Genomic DNA, 21,019 nt, shown 5'->3' with positions numbered 1-21,019 from the left:
AACTTCTGAAACTGCTTTCTCCATGTTACCTTAGAATTCTTTTTACACTTTCAGTTACTTGGCTAACAATTTTATACTTAGTTAACTAGTTTTTTATTCTTGCTCTCTTTTCAAACAGTTAGTGTGGTCTCTATCTCCTGATGAACCCCAACTATATACCTGTATTGTCCCAAATAACAGTGAGCCAACTGCTAGACAAGTGAGTGAAGCCACTGACCACAAGCTGACAAAAGATGTGTAAGTTAGCCCAACTCACAGTAGTCTACATTGCTAACTCCCAAATCATGAACTGTATGAATAGTTATGCTTTAAGCTAAATAGTTTTTGGGTAATTATTTAGTAAAATAACACTAACAAATGTGGAAAAATTTTTTAAAAGATTGAGATATGATTTAATAACTCTAAGATGGGCATAAATGAAAAAAAACCCCATCAATCTGTATGGCTGACGGTTATGTAGAGAAAAGTATATTTTTCCCAAATTGCTGGTAAAAATGTTAACACCCTTTTAGGAAAACAGTCTCACAGTATCTTTTAATATTAAAAATTAATATACGCTTTAACACTACCAATCCTGCGACACTACCCCAAAGAGATAAAAACATCAAATGTAAGAATATATATTCATGGACACATTTAGTAGTGAAAAAACTTAAAAAGTCAATGACCTTTAATAGAAGAATGATCAAATAAATAATTCTGCTAGTAAAAAGGATAAATTAAAGTTGTTTCATTTTCAGGCTTGCAAGGATTTATCTAAGATGTTTCTGAATAAAAAGATGCAAAAAAGAGTAAAATGAAAAACCATACCACAAGAACCATTCTAAGTAATTATATAGTATTTTATATCTTTATATATAATTTTTTACCTTCATCATCAAAGGGTGATAAATTAATCACTTTTGTTTTATATTTACTTGGTGCAATGTGCCTGGTGTAGAAATCTTCTTGATATGAGAATGCATTTTTGTTTTTAAATAAACTCATACCTAAAATAAAGTTTAAAAACAAAAATTATATGAAGTCAGAATATTTACACACTACTCCTCAAACTACATGTATTAGTCTTTACGCATTTGTAATGTTTCCTTCCCACAGTTTGGCCACTCATCTATTACTGTTACTCCAGTTTCTATAAACTATTTCATCCTTTTTTCTTCCTTCTCTTTATTCTGTGTTCCTTGGGTAGCGTCTTTTTCCCCCCAACTTCACTGAGGTATACTTAGTATACAAAAATTGTGCATATTTATACATTTTGATGAATTTGAAAATATGCATACACCTGTGATGCCATCACAATAATCAAGGTAATAAAAATATCCATCGCCTCTAAAAGACTACTCTTGTCTCCTTGCTTTTTTATGTGTATGTGGTAAGAACACTTAGCATGAAGCACTCCCTCTAACAATTTTTACATGCACAAGACTGTATTGTTAACTATAGACATAATGTTGTTCAGAAGGTCTCTAGAACTCACTCATGTAGTATAAATGTGACTTTACACCCATTTAACTACTACCCATTTCCCCCTACCCCCAGCCCCTGGAAACTACCATTTTATTCTCTGTTTCTGTGAGTTTGACTATTTTACATCTCATATAAGTGAAATTATGCATTATTTGTCCTTCTGTGACTGGTTTATTTCATTTAGCATTAATACCTTTCAGGTTCACCCTTGTTGTTGTGTATGGAAGGACATCTTTATCTTTTAAGACTGAATAATATTTTATGTCTATACTACATTTTCATTTTTCCTCAGATTTACTGAGACATAATTAACATAAAACATTGCATAAGTTTAAGGTGTACAATGTGATTATTTGATACATGAAAGGATTACCACAATAGAATTAGCTGAAACCTCCATCACCACACATAATTACCTTTTTAAATTTTGTAGTAAGAACACTGAAGATGTACTCTCCTAGCAACTTTTAACTATTGTCATCACACTGTATATTAGATCCCAGGACTTATTCTTCTTCTCCCTAGAAGTTTGTACCCTTTAACCAACATCTCCTCATATCCTCCACCCCACAGCCCCTGGTAACCACTATTCTACTGTTTCTGAGTTCAGCTTTTTTAGATTCCACATATGAATGATAGCATACAAATGCTTTCTGTCTCACTTATTTCACTTATATAATGACCTCAAGTTCCACACTGTCCCAAATGGCAGGATTTCCTTTTTTTATATAGCTGAATGACATTCGATTATCTGTTTTTATCTCTTCATCTGTCTTCAGACACTTAGGTTGTTTCTAAGACTTGGCTATTGTGAATAATGCTGCAGGGAATATGGGAGTGCAGATAGCTCTTCTTAAATAGTGACTTGACTTCTTCAGATATGTACTCAGAAGTGAAATTGCTGGATCATATGATAGTTCTATTTTTATTTTTTGGAGGAACATCTATACTGTTTTCCATAGTGGCTGTATCAACTTAAAATCTCAGCAACACTGCACAAAGGTTCCCTCTTCCTCACATCCTCACCAACTTTTATCTTTTTGATAATAGTAATTTTAAGATGATATCTCACTGTGGCTTTGATTTGCATTTTCTTGATTAGTGATGTTGAGCACCTTTTCATGTGTCCATTAGCCATTCATATATCTTCTTTGGGAAAATGTCTATTCAGGCCTCTTCCCATTTATAGTCGCATTGTTTGTTTGTTCTAATATTGAGATGTATGAGTCCTTATATGTTTTGGATATTAACCCCTTATCAGATAGATGGTTTGCAAATCTTTTCTCCCATTCCTTAGGTTGCCTTGTGATTTTCAATGGTTCCTTTTGCTGTGTTGTCCAAGCTGTTGACTTTTGGTTTTGTTGCTTGTGCTTTTTAGTGCAATGTCTGAAATGTCATTGCCAAGACCAATGTCAAGGAGCTTTTTCACTATGTTTTACTGTAGGAGTATTGAGGTTTTAGAGCTCACATTTAAATATTTAATCCATTTTGAGTGAAACATTGTAAACAATATAAGATACAGGTCCAATTTCATTCTTGCATATGGATATCCAATTTTCCAAAACCATTTATTAAAGAGACTATCTTTTCCCCATTTGTAAGATATTCTCTGTAGAAGACATGATATTTTTTTCTTATTGAAGTTGATTTACAATGTTGTGTTAATTTCTGCTGTACAGCAAAGTGATTCAGTTATATATATGTATATATTTTTTATATTCCTTTCCATTATGGTTTATCACAGGATATTGAATACAGTTTCCCTGTGATTTACAGTAGGACCTTGTTGTTTATCCATTCTATATATAATAGTTTGCATCTGCTAATCCCAAATTCCCAATCCATCCCTCCCCAATCCCCTCCCCCTAGGCAACCACAAGTCTGTTCTCTATGTCTGTGAGTCTGTTTCTGTTTCATAGATAGGTTCATTTGTGTCATATTTTAGATTCCACATATAAGTGGTATCACATAGTATTTGTCTTTCTCTTTCTGAGTTACTTCACTTAGCATGATAATCTCTAAGTCCATCCATGTTGCTGCAAATGGCGTTATTTCATTCTTTTTTATGGCTGAGTAGTATTGCATTTTATATATGTACCACATCTTCTTTATCCATTCATCTGTTGATGTACATTTAGTTTGTTTCCATGTCCTGGCTATTGTGAATAGTGCTGCTATGAACGTAGGGGTGCATGTATCTTTTTGAATTACAGTTTTGTCCAAATATATGCCCAGGAGTGGGATTGCTGGATCATATGCTAACTCTATTTTTAGTTTTCTTGAGGAAACTCCATACTGTTTTTCATAGTGGTGGCACCAATTTACATTCCCACCAATGGTGTAGGAGGATCCCCTTTTCTCCACATCCTCTTCAGCATTTGTCATTTATGGACTTTTTAATGATGGCCATTCTGAATGGTGTGAAGTGATACCTCATGGTAGTTTTGATTTGCATTACTCTAATAATTAGTGATGTTGAGCATCTTTTCATATGCCTGTTGGCCATCTTTATGTTTTCTTTGGAGAAATGTCTATCTAGGTCTTCTGCCCATTTTCTGATGGGGTTGCTTGTTTTTTTGATATTGAGATATATGAGCTGTTTGTATACTTTGGAAATTAAGCCCTTGTCAGCCGCATCATTTGGCAAGGCTCTTTTTTTATGGTCTTGACTCAAGCAATACGAGCCCCAGATTTCATGGCTGAATGGTGCCACTGGCTTTGCTCTGCTGAAGATCAGCTTTGCCTGCTGTACTCTCTGCTCAAGTGTTGCTTGGATACAAATCCTCCAAGTGTTCTGGCCAGGCTTTCTGGCCAGGAAGGGCCAGGAGCTACACTCAGGAGTGAGGCAAAATTGAGCTCCCCTGCCTGGACAGAATGGGAGGGCCACCTGCAAGCAGGCCCCCTGGTCTTCCTGATCAGGCTTTCTGGTCAAGAGGGGCCAGGAGCTTTGTCTAACAGTTGGTGGGGGCTATTAATTAGCTCCCTGCCTGTGCCAAGCAGGGAAACTGACTTCAATCCCTCCAAGGCTCTTTGAAGTCTTGACTCAAGCTGACCTGCTCCCCAAGTTCCCTGGTTAAATGGTGCCACTGGACTTGCTCTATGGACAATCAGCTTTGCCTGCCATACTCTTCACTCAGGAAGTGCTCCATAGTTTCCAGGTGTTCTGACTCATCTGCCTGGTAAGGTGGGGCAAGGAGCTACTCAGCAGTATATCAAGTTAGGACTCAGCTCCCCTGCTTGGAGGGGGTAGACAGGGCTCCAGAGCTGTCAAGCTCTTCATTTGAGGAACCAAACCATACAGACCTGCATCTCAGTGTGTCACCTGGTGAGACTGTGCCACCCTCTTGTTTCTCCAGGTGAGCAAAGCTGCTGGTCAGGACTACTGCTTGGGTACTGTGGGTAAGAACTTGGTCTGCCAAGATCCCAGTGCTGGTTGTTGCAAGCCCCTCCCCCTTCTCTGTCACAATCAGATTCCCAGTAGTCAGGCCCAGCAGATTACCCCGAAATCCCTGTGGTAAGAATCGAGGGCTCTCAAGAAGTGACCCACAATGCTGGTAGAGCTGGAAATCCACGCTAGGCTCTTCTTTCAAACTGGAGGAACTGAGGGCTGAGGGGAGACTTCTTGGTGTGGTGCTGCACCAGCCTGGGGGAAGGGCAACATGGTCAGTGTGTAGCCGCTCCTCTTATCCGTCTAATGTGGTATGTTTTGGTCTCTGTTGTTTAGGGGGTGTGCTACAGCCTCACTCCTATGTTCTAGGATTTTTTCAGTGGTGTCTGGTCCATGAACAGTTTTTAGTAATTCTTCTTGTGAGGAGGAGTGACATCAGGAATGACCTATGTTACCATCTTGGTGCCATCACTCCTCACCTTTTATGTTTCTGATGTCATAATGTACCTTTCGTTTATATTGTGTATCCACTACCGTAGCTGTAGTTATTTTTAATGTTTTTGTCCTTTCACCTTTATGACAGAGTTAACACACCACCGTGTTACAGCATCAGAGTGTTTGAAATTTGACTATATACTTACTGTACTAGGGTGCTATGTATTTTCATATCACCAATTAGTGTGCTTTCATCTCAGCTTGAAAACCTCCTTTCAATATTTCTTATAAAGCAGTTCTAACGGTGATGAATTCACCCAGCTCTCCTTTGTTTGTGAGCCTTATCTCACCTTCATTTCTACAGGACAGCCTTGTCTGGTAAAGTATTCTTTTTAGGCAGTTTTCTTTTTCTTTCAACACTTTGAATATATCATCCTACTCTCTCCTGGCCTGCAGTGTTTTTGCAGAAAAAGCTTCTAATAGCTTGATAAGGATTCACTTGTGTGAGAGAAATATTTTCCTCTTTAAAAATTCTATCTTTGGTTTTGATTTTAGACAGTTTTATTATAATATTTCATGGCAGATATTGTTGTGAATTGAAATTTGGGGGTGATTTATTAGCTTCATGACCTTGGACATTCAAATCTCTCCCTAGATTTGGGAAGTTCTCAGCCATTACTTCTTTAGATAAGTGTTCTGCTGCCTTCTCCTTATCTTCTCCTTCTGGGACTCCAATCATTTATACATTATTTAGCTTATTGTCTTATAGTTCACAGTTTTACTTCATTGTTTAAAAAATTTTTTTCTTTACTCTTCTTTGTATAATTCCAAAGGTACTGCCTTCTTCTTCACACATTCTCTCTTCTGCTTGATCCATTATGATGTTAATATCCTCTATTGCAGGGCTTCCCTGGTGGCACAGTGGTTGAGAGTCTGCCTGCCGATGCAGGGGACACGGGTTCGTGCCCCGGTCCGGGAAAATCCCACATGCCGCAGAGCGGCTGGGCCTGTGAGCCATGGCCGCTGGGCCTGCGCGTCCGGAGCCTGTGCTCCGCAACGGGAGAGGCCACAACAGTGAGAGGCCCATGTACTGCAAAAAAAAAAAAATTCTCTATTGCATTTTTCATTTCATTCACTGTATTCTTCAGCCCCAGAACTTGATTCGATTTTAATGATTTCTACTCTCTGCTAAACTTCTCATTTCATTTATGCATTGTTTTCCTGCTTTTGTTGACCTGTCTTTCTGTGTTTTCCTGTAGCTCCCTAAGCTTCCCTAAAACAGCTATTTTGAATTCTTTATCAGTTAGATTGCAAACCTCCTTTTCTCTGGGGTTATTGGAAAATTATTGTATCTCGTTCATGGCATCATCATGTTTCCTTGATTTTTCATGTTCCTTGATGTTTGTACTGCTGTCATTGCATTTGAAGAAGCAGTCACCTCCTCCTTGCTTTACTGACGACTTTTCAGAAATAAATCCTTTCTATCAGCCCTGCTGAGAATTCTGAGACTTTCTTAGACCTTTCCTATGAGTACATCTGCTCTACACTTCTTGCTATCTTTTGTGGCAGAATTGGTAAGCTTGTATGCCTTCTTCCTATCCTGTAATGCCAGACTGGTTGCTGCCAGCTTCCATTTGGCCTTCCCTCTGGCAGTGCCGTATGTTCCATTTTGTGGTTTCTCCAAGGCCTTCAGATTTGGGCCTGCTTTCTGTGGGTGCTCACTAGCTGTCTGTGAAAGCTCATTTTTGCTGCCTTTGGGAACACACACAGGGAGCCAATCACAGGGTGAGGGTTTGTGGGTGAGGTGCATGGAGTGTTGGAAATGTGTATGGGCCAGTTTTAGCAGGTTCACAGGTGAGGTGTTCTCAGCAGCTGATGTGTGGGACTCTCAATGGAGTCCTTGACATGGTTAGCAGTAACCACATCCCTTTCATATATTCTATTCCTGGCTGCTGTTTTCTCAGCCACTCACCACTCCTAGTCATGCAGCTCATGACACAGTTCTCTGGATGGGACAAGAGAGAAATGGGTCTCTTGACAGTGTCCTATACAGCTAGAGAAGCTGGGCAGTCACTCATGTTCTCACTTTCCCCCATGGGATAAATCATGGGAGGAGAAGGGCTCTTTTAGCACCAAGGTTTGCTGTCCTGGGGGAGGAGTGATGCAGGTAAACTGTTCTTCTTACCCTCTTCAATGCCTCCAATCTTGGGTTTTTGTTTTTTATTCCAACAGTGTGCTGAAACTTTTCTGCTTTAACTCCTGGACTTCCACAAAGGCTCTCTTGTCTGTGGGTGATTGTCAAGTTGATTTTCTTTGGGTGGAAGATGGTAGAAAACTCCTGTTCTACCTTGTTGATGTCACCACTGTAAAATTCCTTCTCTCTTGCCAAATATTCTAGAGGGAATTTCACTCATTGTCTTTAGTTCCCTGATTTGTCCAATTCTTTCAAAGTCATTTAGAGAGCTTTTTTCCTTCTGGTTGAGAAAGATTCTTTCATAAAGGAAGATTCTTCTTTTATAGCATTTTGATGGAGTAACATTTTTAGTATTTGCAAATGCACATGTACAAGAGCTCTTCCTACTCTTCATGGGTAAATTAATTAGCAGCAAAGCCCTCACATTTTTTTTTTTTTAAACGGATACGGAGGGTGGCACACATGGCTTTTCTCTGATGGACAGTTTCCATTCTTAGCATCTTCCTTAATTTCGACCTGTATCCCAACCCTGTTTTACTTTGAAGCAGAATATTCACTTCTTTATTTGATCTGTACACTATATTTAGAAGGATGCATTTATAAGAATAGTTTTGGAGATCAGAGCTCTATGCATGAAACACTGGCTTCCCCTCACCCCATTCAATCAATGTTCATAAGATTTATTTTTCATATATCCTACTTATTATAAAAGTAATATGTGCTATTGTAGAACACTCCCATTTAAACAAACATTATAAACCTCATCTTATTTTATCAGTGGCTAGAGATTAAACTGAAGCCACAGCCTGAGAGGCTGTTACTGAGAAAATAAAATATTGTTGACACAATTTACTCCAGAAGCCATGACTCTAAGCTAGCCATTCATATTTGTCAAATAAGAGTACACTCTGCGGAGGATATTCAAATTACTAAAAATAAAAGCCTTAAGGCATGTTAGGGTAATGGGGCCATACTGTCATGTTTATGTTTATTCTTGATTTTATTTTCATGAAAGCATCAAGCCTAGATTGTTTGTATGAAAATATTTTGGTACAGCTTGGTATTCCAATTTAAATGTAATTTTGAATCCAGTAGTATAGGACACTAGCCATCCCAAATGACCTCTCTAATTCCAAGAACTAAAATGCTAGATTAAAAAATGTACTTTAAAAAGTATTGCTGAGATGGCATAAAAATATACTCTAGAGACCAAAAAGGAAGTAAAAGCAGTTAACTTGGGAATTTCTACTAAAAAGGAGTGTGTATGTATGTGTGTGTGCGTGCACACACATTTTTTATAAATTTGACTGACCTGCAGTAATGTGGGTAGTGGGGAGGAAGACAAGGTGGGAAATTCCATAATGAAGAATAGTAAGAAATAAAGAGGGCACAATAAAATATTTTGGAATATATTTGTATAGAGCATCATTATATATTCTTTATGACTGCATATGATAAAAGCTGAGAAGGGAGAGATTGGGATTGTAACATCATAGATAGGGAACCATTAGAATGTTGTGTATTTTATGTTAGTGTTACATATTTTCTGGGTGTTTAAAATATTTCATAAAGAGTAAAATTTTAAAAGCATACTACAAAAAGTATTCTAAGTAGTTAGATATTTATTTTATATTGGTATATCTCTTATTTTGATTGTCAAAGGGTAAAAAATTGATCACGTTTGTTGAGAATTTACTTGGTGCAACGTGCCAGTAAAAAAACTCTGTTTGATGTTGTGTGGACATATCTTTGTTTTTAAATAAATTCTCACCTAAAGTAAAATAAAAAAAAAAAAATCACATAGACACCATTACTATTTGCACACTACTTCCCAAACTCCATGTATTAGTCTTTGTTTCTGCAGTTTGTCTTCCCACATTTGAGGGGTTACTTTTCTATCACTCCAATTTCTATAAACTAATTCTTCATTTTCTCTTCCTTTTCTTTGTTCTGTGTTCTTAGGTACCATCTTACTTTTGACCTTCAATCTAACCACATTTTATCTTATTTCTATATTTGATCTGTACTCTCCTTTTAATACCTTTTCTCTTAGGAATTTATATTGCTAATATAAAATTTTCTTTAGAGCATTTAATTATAAACTCACCATTAATAAGTATAAATTAATTAACTTAGCTTTGTTGATAAAAGGCATGACATTTTAAATTGAATGGATGTAAATGAAAGCACTTTACTGCTGTGTCTAAGGCTGTTATTCAAAACTGACAAGGATTCCTATTAGTAAGCAACACTGAAGCAAAAATTAATTGAAAGAACCTAACCAAAAATACTCTGAAAATTAAAGACATGGAAAAATGTCTTATCATAATACACCAAATTTAACTGCTTGGTTCCAACAATTTCATTTTTACACCACCAGCTTTTCCCCAGTTAAAAGCTGTTGGAGCAAGTAATATTTATTTGATTCATTTACAACACTATTTTTTTACAGGAATAAAAGCGAGAATATAATAAAATAAAGCATTCAAAAGCAAAGTTTCAGAAATCTTGCCTTAAATTTCAGTGAAAACATGTATTTTGGTGCTTATATCTGAGGATTCAGTTATTTTCCAATGCTAGCTTTCAGCATCAATTCTGTAAAAAGTTCATAATGACAGTATTTCTTGCAACAAAGAGAAATGTATTGAACCCTGTTACTCCAGGACTAAAGCAGTAATCTGTGAATAATAAAACTCAGCTAGAGAACTCCACTCTAGTAGAGATATAAATTTACATACCAACTTAATTATGTAGAGGAAATTGCTAATCAGTGAAATAACTGTTATGTTCCTCCTCTTATACCACTCATCAACTAGTTTTTTTGCTTTTTCAATTTCAAAGCAATATTCCTTTCTAAGCCAGCAAGAAAGTGAGTAGAATCACAGTTATAAATACTTAAACCAAGCATATTCTAAGGTCATTAGAGCATTGGATTATATGGATTACTTTCCAAATGGATGAGATTACAACTGAAAAATATCCAGCTAGATTTCCATTGACAGTAAATACTAGAGTTTAACTAATTATAAGAGGAAATTCATGAAGATAACTGTCCATTAATACTAACATACAGTTACTGTTATCATTAATGATTCATAGTTAATTAAGTCCCAGAGAAGACATAAACCATAAATTATTAGACTTGGAAAATTCTTGTTCTTACCAGGGTGACTCTGATGATGTGTCTTGAGTTCATCAATTGCTTTTTCTCTTCCAACAGTATCTCTCATGCGTTCTGTATCAGTCTCTATGGATATAAAACAAATTTCAACACACATTCTAAGGTAACCATTAACATACATGTATGTGTGTCTTTGTGTCTGTGTGTAGTACTAACTTAATTAGTACTTGTATTATTGAAGAGACATAATATAATGTCTGCATTGCACAATCATAAAACATTAGAATTTGAAGTGCTCTTAGCAATCATATAAGCCTCATGATATTGAAGCTTAGAGATGTTTTGTGATTTGATTGAGAACACACACCAAGATAATGCAAAACTAAGTACAAGCTGATGCCCCATAATTCCTTAACCAGTGCTTTTAATACACAATGCACTGTCCCATACAAACTTCAATCATCTTGGGGAGTTCAAGTAAATGATATAACGGCCAAGATTATGCTAAGAGGACACTCATATAAAACAGTCACCTTTGGATGACACTTGTTTTTCCTGTTGACTGTCTCTTTCCCTTGTTTTTCTGTTAAGCTCTCTGCCTGTAAGGATATACCTATGTGTGGAACGTGGCATTTTTTCCCCACTGGTCAAGAGACAAACCATGGTCCCACATTATGGAAAGTTACTACCAGGTAGAAATTCTTTGACTCTCTCAAGAATGTTTAATGCCATTTTTAAGGCTACGTAAATCAAGTAGACATCAAAGATGTAGAAGAGTAACAAGATATTCTGTAGTCTAAGAAGAACTGCCTATCAGGTCCTCTTACTATGTACACCTTGTAACTGGGGAGGGGGAAACGGGTAAATCTGAGGCAGTACCAGCATTGGGACTGCATCCCATCCCATCTGAGTTTTTATGTGATTTGGACATTTGGCGGGATTTAGAAAGTACTAACTAGGTCAAAGGAGAGAAATAACATTCATGTATTTTGTTTTAATACATGAAAGTTATTAAAGAAAAATTCATATTGAAAGAGGGGTTAAGTAGGATTGCTGACTTGGGTCAAATTATGTGTCCAGTGTTTTGTGAATGAAAGCTAGTTACAGAAGAGCATGCACCAGAGGTTGGAAACCTATCCTGAACCTGACACCATAAGGTGGATCTTACTTTGTCGTAATGGCTGAGACCAGAAGTAAGTGTTAAAGATCCAATTGAGTAGATATAATTGAGGCTCTCTGGTTTTTCTCCAACTGGTATAGGTTAAGAATGACAGGCCCAGTTGAAAGAAGCATGTAAAGATGCTTATATAAGCAAGGAAGCATTAAGAAGAGCATTTGATAGCAGATAGAATTAAGGACGAGGGAAAAGGGAGTATGTGCTAGAGAAATCTGCAATCTAGTAAGAATCACAATTTCCCTCCTCATAATACCCTCCCACTGCTTAAATTATTTTTTAAGCCTACCCTTCCTGAAGTTCCTAGTATATGATTCACACTTTACTGTTTCTTTGCATGTCTCATATTTTGGGGGGGTTTATACTGGGCATTCTAGACAATATCTTGTAAGAAATCTGGATACTGAGTTCCCCTCCCCTTTGGAGGCTTGCTGTTGCTGTTTGCCTGATTATTTATTTAGTGACTTGGCTGGAATATATTCTATTGTAGAGAAGTCTCCTTCTCTGCAGTGTGAATCTTCTAATGTTGCTCCCCTGGGGGCACAGACTTGGGCATGCGAACAGTCACCTTTGGATGACACTTGTTTTTCCTGTTGACGGTCTCTTTCCTTTTTCTGTTAAGCTCTCTGCCTCCTTTAATATCACACCAAAGATCAAGAAGCAGTGTGTCAAACACTGTAACACCAAGACAAGTGGCAGTAGTGTAAACTACAGACTATGTAACAAAACTAAACACCTCTACTTCACCTGAGATACTGAAAATGTGCCTGGTATTTTAATTATATAGAGGGAATTAGTAAGCAATGAAATCTCTCTTTTAATCCCATTCATAAGCTAGCCTTTCTGCTTTTGCAACTAGCCTGAAAAAGAAAGTGAGTAGCACTTAAAATGCTTCCATCAAGCATATTCCAAGCTCACTATACCACTGAAATTTTGAGGATCACTTTTTAAATGAAGGAGTTCTAAAATTCACAATATGTAAATCCATTGATAATAACTGTTGGAGTTCCACTAATTATAGGAGGGAATTTATGAAGACATTGCATCATGTAATAACAGCTTATAGGTACTGTAATCAGATTCAAACTTAAATAAACTTAAATAAACTCTAGATAAGATAAATAAGCCAGAACAGACTTGAAATATTGTTCTTACCAGGATAACTCTTGGATTGTGTCTTGATTTCACCCTTTATTATACCTTTTCCAACAGCACCTGGGAAGTGCTCTGTATCAGCCTCTATAGAAATAAACAGTTTCAAAACACTTTTGTAAGGTAAATATTAACATGTAGTTGTGTTTGTTTGTAATACTCCTTTAATTAGCATTATTTTATTATAGAAGAAATGTCTTACTTTCAGAATCAGTACACATTAGAATTGGAAGAGCCATTGGCAACCATATAAGCCTCATTATATTGTAGCTTAGAAATGGTTAGTGATTTGACCAAGACCACATAGTCAGGTAGTGATAAAACTGATCCATAAACTGATGCCACATTAATTCCTTAAGAAGAAATTTTTCCATAAAATACGAAGTCTGTTGCAAATTTAAGTCATCCTATAGAGTTTATCTTAATAAACATAACTGTCTTGTGTACACTAAAAGCACATTCATATCATAAGGATATATCTGGTGAGGCCGGACATGACATTTTTTCCCAGACCAAATTGCAGACAATGGGCATCATAGTCACAGAATGTTACTGTGAGGCAGAAATTCTTTGACTTGTCCAGGAATATTTTAATTCCTTTTTTAAAGGCCACGTAACTATATGTCAGTAGACATCAGTGATGAGAAAAACAACAAATAATTTGTAGACTGGGATAAAGTATCCTCTCAGGTTCTCTTAGCATGTAGACCTTCTACGTGGGAAGGAAGAAATGGGTAATTTGCAGGGATGTCAGCATTGGTATTGCACTCACTCCTTCCATTTGAGTCTTTATGTGATTTTCACTTTGTTGTTGGATTCAGAAATGATGATATAGGTCCAATGATAGAAAAAAAATTGAAATTTATTTAAAAAAATTTTATTTTGCAAAAGGAATAATTAGAATTGGTGACTCTGGGTCACCTGTTGGGTAAAGTTTTGTGTGGGCAAAAATTGGCTCTAACACAGCATGTAAATGAAGTTGGAACTTGTCATATCCAGAATTTATAGATTGGAAGTCTTCCTTTGGAGAAATGGCTGAGCCCATGAATATTTCAAACATGCTCTATCACTGAGGCAACACAAATTTATCACCACTGCAATTTAAACAGAGGTAAAGACCACATGGGGCGTCACTACTAAAATCAAAGACACGTTGGATTGGGCAGAACAAGTTTTTAGTAATTAAGTTACAGCATTTGTGAAAGTAATGTCTGCTATAGCAACACACAACTGGAGAACATCAGCAGACAAACTTTAGCCCTCTGGTCTTTCTCCAACAGATATAATTAGAAGAACTGATTCATTTGATCTGAGAAAGCAAAGGAGACTTAGGTGAGCAGGGAGGCAGTAAGAACAGCCCTTGAGGGCAGACTGAATTAAAAACTAGGAGCATAATAAATGATATGGGGTGGAGAAACCTAATCTATTAAGAGCCACAATTTTCCTCCTTCACAACATCCTCCCACTGCTTTTAAGTATTTAAAAAAAATCCTATCCTGCTTGGAGTTCACTAAACTATTTTTTAAAAAAACATTTAACATACTATACTATATGCCCATTTAAAATGTGTAATCAAATGGTTATTAATATATTCATAGAATGTGTAACAATCACCATAGTCAATTTTAGAATCAACTTCAGATTCATACTAATTAAATTCCAGGTAAATGCAGAAACATGACTGACACATAGTTTTATTCTCTTATCTCCATTTTTGTGCTACTGAATTACATGTTACACATATAAAATTAAAGACATTGTTAAAATTGTTCTTATAATTGCTTTATGAACCTTTATAACTTTTAAAGAAGATGAGAGACAAAAAATTAGAGCAAGTTTGGTATATATTTACACTGTTATATTAGCATTCTTATTTACAATCTTTGGTTCTTTTCATTGGTTCCTATGGACTCAAGTTACCATCTAGTGTCATTTTCTTACTTAAATTCATCCTTGTTCACACCATCTTCTTTGCACAGCTCTTGTGAAATATATTATATATGTCTATATGTTAAGAGGCCCAACATTTTATACCTATTGTGTTATACAATTGCCTTTTAAATCAGTTAAGAGATGAAAAGAGACAAATATGCATTTATATGGTCTTTTGCAATACTAGAATTATTCTAAGCCATGTTTTTTTGTTTGTTTTATTTTTTGTTTCTTTTTTGTGTATTCAAATTACTGTGTGAGATCATTCACTTTCAGTGGGAAAAACTTCCTTTAGCATTTCTTGTAAAGTGCGTCTGCTAGCAGTAGATTCTCTGGAATTTTTTACTTGGGAATTTCACCATTTTTGAAAGATAGTTTGCCTGATATAAGTTTCTTGGTTGACAGATTTTTCTTTCATCATTTCAATATTCCATTCCACTGCCTCTGGCCTCCATAGCTTCTGTTGCTAAATGAAGGTTACTGGGATTCTGTTTTACACCATCAGTTGGTTTTCTCTTGTTGCTTTCAAGATTTTATCTTTGTCCTTGTCTCTCAACATTTTTACTATGATGGGTCTGGTTGTAGATTCTTTTGTGCTTATTCTATTTAAATTTCACTGAGGTTGAATGTGTAGATTAATAATTTTCATTGAATAGTTTTCACAATTTTCAGCCATCTTTTCAAATATTTTTACTGCTCCTTTCTCTCTCTATTCTCCTAGTATTCCCATACCTTTAGTTTGCTGTTTGTTTCTTCAGACTAATCCAATCTCTTGAACCCCTTAGGCAATATTTTCACTTCATTACTGTACATTTCAACTGCAGAATTTGCTTTGGGTTCTTTTACATTAATTTTTATTTTTAGTTGATAATGTGTATTTGACAAAATATTTTCATGGTATCTTCTTTTTGTAAAAGTTTTTTTTTTTTTTGATGTGGACCATTTTTAAAGTCTTTACTGAATTTGTTACAATATTGCTTCTGTTTTATGTTTTGGTTTTTTGGCTGCAAGGCATGTGGGATCTTAGCTCCCCGACCAGGGATCGAACCCACACCCCCTGCACTGGAAGGCGAAGTCTTAACCACTGGACCACCAGTGAAGACCCTTATTGTATCTGTTTTCCTTTAATTCTTTGAGCACATTTATAATAACTACTAGGTAGTCATTGTCTGCTAAGTCCAACATCTAGGATTCTCGCAAGCATATTTTGTTTCCTGCTTTTTCCTGTGCTTGGGTCACAATTTACTATTTCCTTTCATGTCTTAATTTTTTTTTTTTTACTAATAACTGGACATTTAAGATAATATATCATAGCATCTTTGGACTCTGATTTCTGTTTCCCTTTCTGAGGCTTGTTGTTTAGTGTGCTTTCTTGCTTGTTTGTGTACAGTGATTTCTCAGAGTTATCTTACTAACATATCTTTCCCCTGAGGTGTGAAGCCTCGCACATTGCTCCCAGAGGACATATCCTTGGGCATGCACACAGCTAGCTGCCTCTTGATGTTTGTGGTTTTAACAGGGCTCTGTTTGAATGTCTATTTCCCTTTTTTCTCTATTTAGGTGTCTTCTTTCAACATCACAGAAAACACCATAGAGAAATGTTTCTAGCACTGTTACTTCAGGTCTAATAAAGAGGGAATTGATAACCACCTGTTATATTCATCTATCACATTCCTTAACTAACCTTTCTACATTTGCAAATTCAGAACTGTCTATCTAAGCTGAAAATAGAAAGTGAATAGAATGTAATTGGGCATATTTATTTGTACCAAGCATATTCTAAGTTTATTAAAGGACTGGTTTTTATGGATTAGCTCTTAAACAAATGAGCTCTAAAACTAACAATATGTAGCTAGTTTTACATTGATATTCAATATAAAAATTCAACTAATTAAAGGAAGGAGTTCTTGAAAACTTTTGCCCATGTAATAATAAACCATAGATACTGATGTTATTCATGATTCTTAATTAAACTCCAGAGAAGATAAGGAAACATGAAATCTTAGATTTGTAAAATTCTTGTCCTTACCAGGGGGATTCATTGATTGTATCTTGAATTGTCCCTTTATTACACCTCTTCTAGTTTTATCTGTCAAGCCTTTTACATTAGTCCCTGTAGAAACAACAAATTTCAAAACACTTTGCATGGTAACCATTTACATACAAACGTGTGTGTGTCTGCATGTGTGTGTGTGTCTGTGTGTGTGTAGCACTAACTTAATTAGCATTTATTACAGAAGATGAGTTTTGTTGAAATGTCTGGTTTGGAGAACCAGAAGCCTTAAATTAGAACAGATAAAGCAATTACATAAGTCACATTATATTGAAGTTTAGAGGTTCTTTAACCAGTACTTTTCTATAATTCCTTAACCAGTACTTAATTCCTTAATCAGTGCTTTTCAATATAATGCTATCTCTTACATAAGTGGAAATCATCCCAGAGAATTTATGATGGCAATATAATTTCCAGATTTATATTAAAAGAACACTTATTCTGCAAGGATGTACCCAACGAGGCAGAACTTAACATTTTTTTTTTTCCCAACAAGACAAGATGTAAACTATAGTCTTCTTAGTCACAGTAACTTACCATGAGCCAGAAATTCTCTGACTTACTGGACATTTTAATTCCCTTTTAGGCTATGTAACTGTAAACCATGTAGGTATCACTGATTTAAAGAGTAACGTGATATTTACTGAATTGAGAAAAAGTGTCTCTGAGATTCCTCGAGCATGTACACTTTATGTCTTGCAAGGAGGAAATGGTGAAATTTGTACCACAAGCAGGACTCTGATTGGATCCATTTCCATTTGAGCTTTTATGTGGTCTAAATTTTTGCTATAATTAACAATGTTAGATGACATGAAAAATACATGAAAGTTATTATAAAGGTATTCACACTGAGAAAGCGATAACTAGGACTGGGGACCTAAAGGGTACATCCTTGGGCATGCACACAGTTGCCTTTTGATGTTAGTGTTTTTAACAGGGCTCTGTTTGAATGCCTGTTTCCCTGGGTTAAAAGTTTAGTGAATGCACTACCAAACGTAAGGTAGATAGCTAGTGGGAAGCAGCCGTATAGCACCGGGACAACAGATCGGTGCTTTGTGACTGCCTGGAGGGGTGGGATAGGGAGGGTGGGAGGGAGGGAGATGCAAGAGGGAAGAGATATGGGAACATATGTGTATATATAACTGATTCATTTTGTTGTAAAGCAGAAACTAACACACCATTGTAAAGCAATTATACTCCAATAAAGTGTTAAAAATAAATAAATAAATAAAAGAGCAAGAACCCCCCCCAAAAAGTTTAGTGAAGTTGGTTCTAGTAGAGCATGTAAATGGAGTTGGAAACCTGTCATGATCCTGACATTGTCTAGTAGAAGACTGCTTTGAAAAAAGGGCTGAGCCCATGAATAAATGTAAAAGGTCACACTATGATTTTGGCAGCCCAAATGTACCATATTGCATTCTTCACAGAGAGGATACCACCTGGGGCATCATTAACAAAATAAACAAAGATGCATCAGATTAGGCAGGCAAGTTTTCAATAAATAACATTTTGTGAAAGTAATAAAATCTATAGCCACACAAAATTAGGGAATATTAGCACATATATTTTAGCCACTCTGGTCTTTCTTCAACAGATATAACTAAGGTGAATGGAATAATTTGAATCAAGAAAGCAGAGGATCCTCAGATAAGCAGGGAGGTAATCAGAACAGCATTTGAGGGATGACTGGGTTAAGCACTAGGAATTAAAGGTATGCACTAGAGAAATCTTTAATCGAGTAAGAGTCACAATTTCCCTCCTTCACAGTATCCTCCCATTGCTTTAAATCTTTTTAAAATCTCTTAATTTTTGTAGTTCACTAAGCTATTTTTAAAATATATAACATACCATAATATTCGTCCACTTAAAGTGTGTCCAAATCAATGATTTCATTGAAAATTATATTCAGAGTTGTGTAACCATAACCACAGTCAATTTTAGAGTCTACTTCAGATTTATATTATTAAATTCCAATTATATATAGAAATATTACTCCTATATAGCTCTGTTATCTCTTCCCCATTTTTGTGCTATTGTTATACATATTATACCTTTAAATATAAAAGAGTTTGTAATAATTATTTCTTTATATAACTCTGTGCCCTTGAAAAAAGCTGACAGAAGAAAGAAGAGCAAGTATATATTTACAGTGTTTGTTATATTAACCTTCTTGTTTACAATTTCTGGTTCTCTTCATTTGTTCCTGTGGATTCAAGTTAACATCTGCTATCATTTTTTACTCAAATATATCACCATTCTCATACATCTCCTTTGCACAGGTACTACAGAATATATCACTTTTCCATATTTTTATAGGCCCGACAATACAATGATATACATATTGTTCTATACAATCACATTTTAAATCAATTAAGAGAAGAAAGGACACAAAATATGCATTCATATTGTCCTTTGAAGTACAGAATTCCTTTTTTAAACTTTAATCTATTTACTTCTATTTTTTACATGAACTTGTTCATGCAGTAGCCATAAAGTATATTGGGAACATATATTTTGTTTCACAAAGAAGGAGAAAAAACTGAAAAAATATCGTTGCTTATGGAAAGCTGCAAAAGGGAAGGAGAAAGCATGATGGAACAAAAGAGAATACAACCCAAGAGTCTTGCTCTTCAGACTATAGTTTAGGTTACTGTGTAAAAACAGTTTATACCTTGGCCATCAGGGCTGCTCTAATTACTTGGGGGTCTAGAACTTCAGAGCACTATTTTTGTTTCAGGTTTGTTTTCTGGTTCCCAAGTGAAACACCTTATTGTTTCTTATGATTATTAAAGTAATACATGGTTAACTTTTAAAATTCCACATGAGTGAAATCATGTGGTACGTATTTGTCTTTCTCTGTCTGACTTATTTCACTTAGCGTAACACCATCAAGGGTATTATGGGTTCCTCCATGTTGTTGCATACGCAAGATTTCATCTTTTATGGAGAGTAGTATTCCATTGTATATACACATACCACATCTTTTTTACATTCTCACCAACAGTGTATTAAGGTTCCCTTTTCTCCACATCCTCTCCAACACTTTTTGTCTTTCTGATAATGGCTATTCTGACAAATGTTAGGTAGCATCTCTTCGTAGTTTTGATTTGCGTTTCCTTAATAGTAATAGTGAACATCTTTTCTTGTGCCTGTTGGCCATCTGCATGTCTTCTTGGAAAAATTTCTGTTCAGCTCCTCTGCTCATTTTAATGACGTTGTTAGCTTTTTTGTTTTTGAATTGTATGAGTTCTTTATATATTTTGGATATTTATCCCTTGTCAGATATATCATTTGCAAATATATCTCCCATTTGTTAGGTTGTCTTTTCATTTTATTGATAGTTTCCTTGCTGTGCAGAAGCTTTTCAGTTTGATGCAACTCCATTTTCTCATTTTTGCTTTTGTTTCCCTTGCTTGAAGAGACACAAATAGATAGTGCTAAGACTGATGTCAAAGAGCATACTGCCCATGTTTTCTTCTAGAGATTATGGTTTCAGGTCTTACATTCAAGTCTTTAATTCATCTTGAGTTAATTTTTCTGTATGGTGTGAGATAGTAGTCTAGTTTCACTTTTTTTGCCATGTGGCTGTCCAGTATTCACAATCTCATTTATTGAAGAGACTATCATTTCTCCATTGTAGGTTCTTTATTCCTTTGTCCTAAATTAATTGTCTATATATGCATAGGTTTATTTCTGGGCTCTCAGTTCTGCCTCATTGATCTTTATATCTGTTTTTCTGCCAACACCAGGCTGCTTTATATTATTATGGCTTTCTGATATAGTTTGAAACCAGGGAGTGTGATACTTCCAGCTTTGTTATTTTTTCTCAGGATTGCTTTGGCTATTTTGGAGGAGTCTTTTGTGGTTCCATAGAAATTTTAGAATTTTTTGCTCTGTGTCTGTGAAAAATGTCCTTGGGATTTTGATAGGGATTGCACTGAATCTGTGGATTGCTTTAAGTAATATGGACAGTTATTACAATGTTAATTCTTCTAATTCATGAGGATGGAATATCTTTCCATTGTTGGTATCTTCTTCAATTTAACAATGTCTTATCGTTTTCAGTATAAGTCTTTTCACCTTCTTGGTTAAACTGATTCCTA

General features: G+C 35.7%; 1 protein-coding gene across 7 annotated transcripts in view; it reads right to left on the bottom strand.

The window, feature by feature from the left end:
* CCDC7 (coiled-coil domain containing 7) overlaps positions 1-21,019 on the bottom strand; it is a 289,089-nt gene that overhangs the window by 42,381 nt on the left and 225,689 nt on the right. For 4 of the 7 annotated variants that reach the window (XM_024765603.1, XM_024765594.1, XM_024765612.1 and 1 more), the window contains exons 32-35: positions 16,893-16,976; positions 12,935-13,018; positions 10,648-10,731; positions 870-989 (exon numbers count right to left, since the gene is read on the bottom strand). In XM_024765603.1, the coding sequence (XP_024621371.1) occupies positions 870-989; positions 10,648-10,731; positions 12,935-13,018; positions 16,893-16,976 (372 nt within the window). Of the gene's footprint in view, positions 1-869; positions 990-4,655; positions 5,111-10,647; positions 10,732-12,934; positions 13,019-16,892; positions 16,977-21,019 lie in introns of those variants that run through there. The other 3 variants (XM_024765633.1, XM_024765630.1, XM_024765623.1) reach the window with 2 other exon arrangements.

Source organism: Neophocaena asiaeorientalis, unplaced genomic scaffold, assembly GCF_003031525.2.
Source record: "Neophocaena asiaeorientalis asiaeorientalis breed wild unplaced genomic scaffold, Neophocaena_asiaeorientalis_V1.1 scaffold217, whole genome shotgun sequence".
NCBI lineage: Eukaryota > Metazoa > Chordata > Mammalia > Artiodactyla > Phocoenidae > Neophocaena > Neophocaena asiaeorientalis.
Note: the sequence above shows the minus strand (reverse complement) of the source record. Positions and strands in the feature narration are given on the sequence as shown.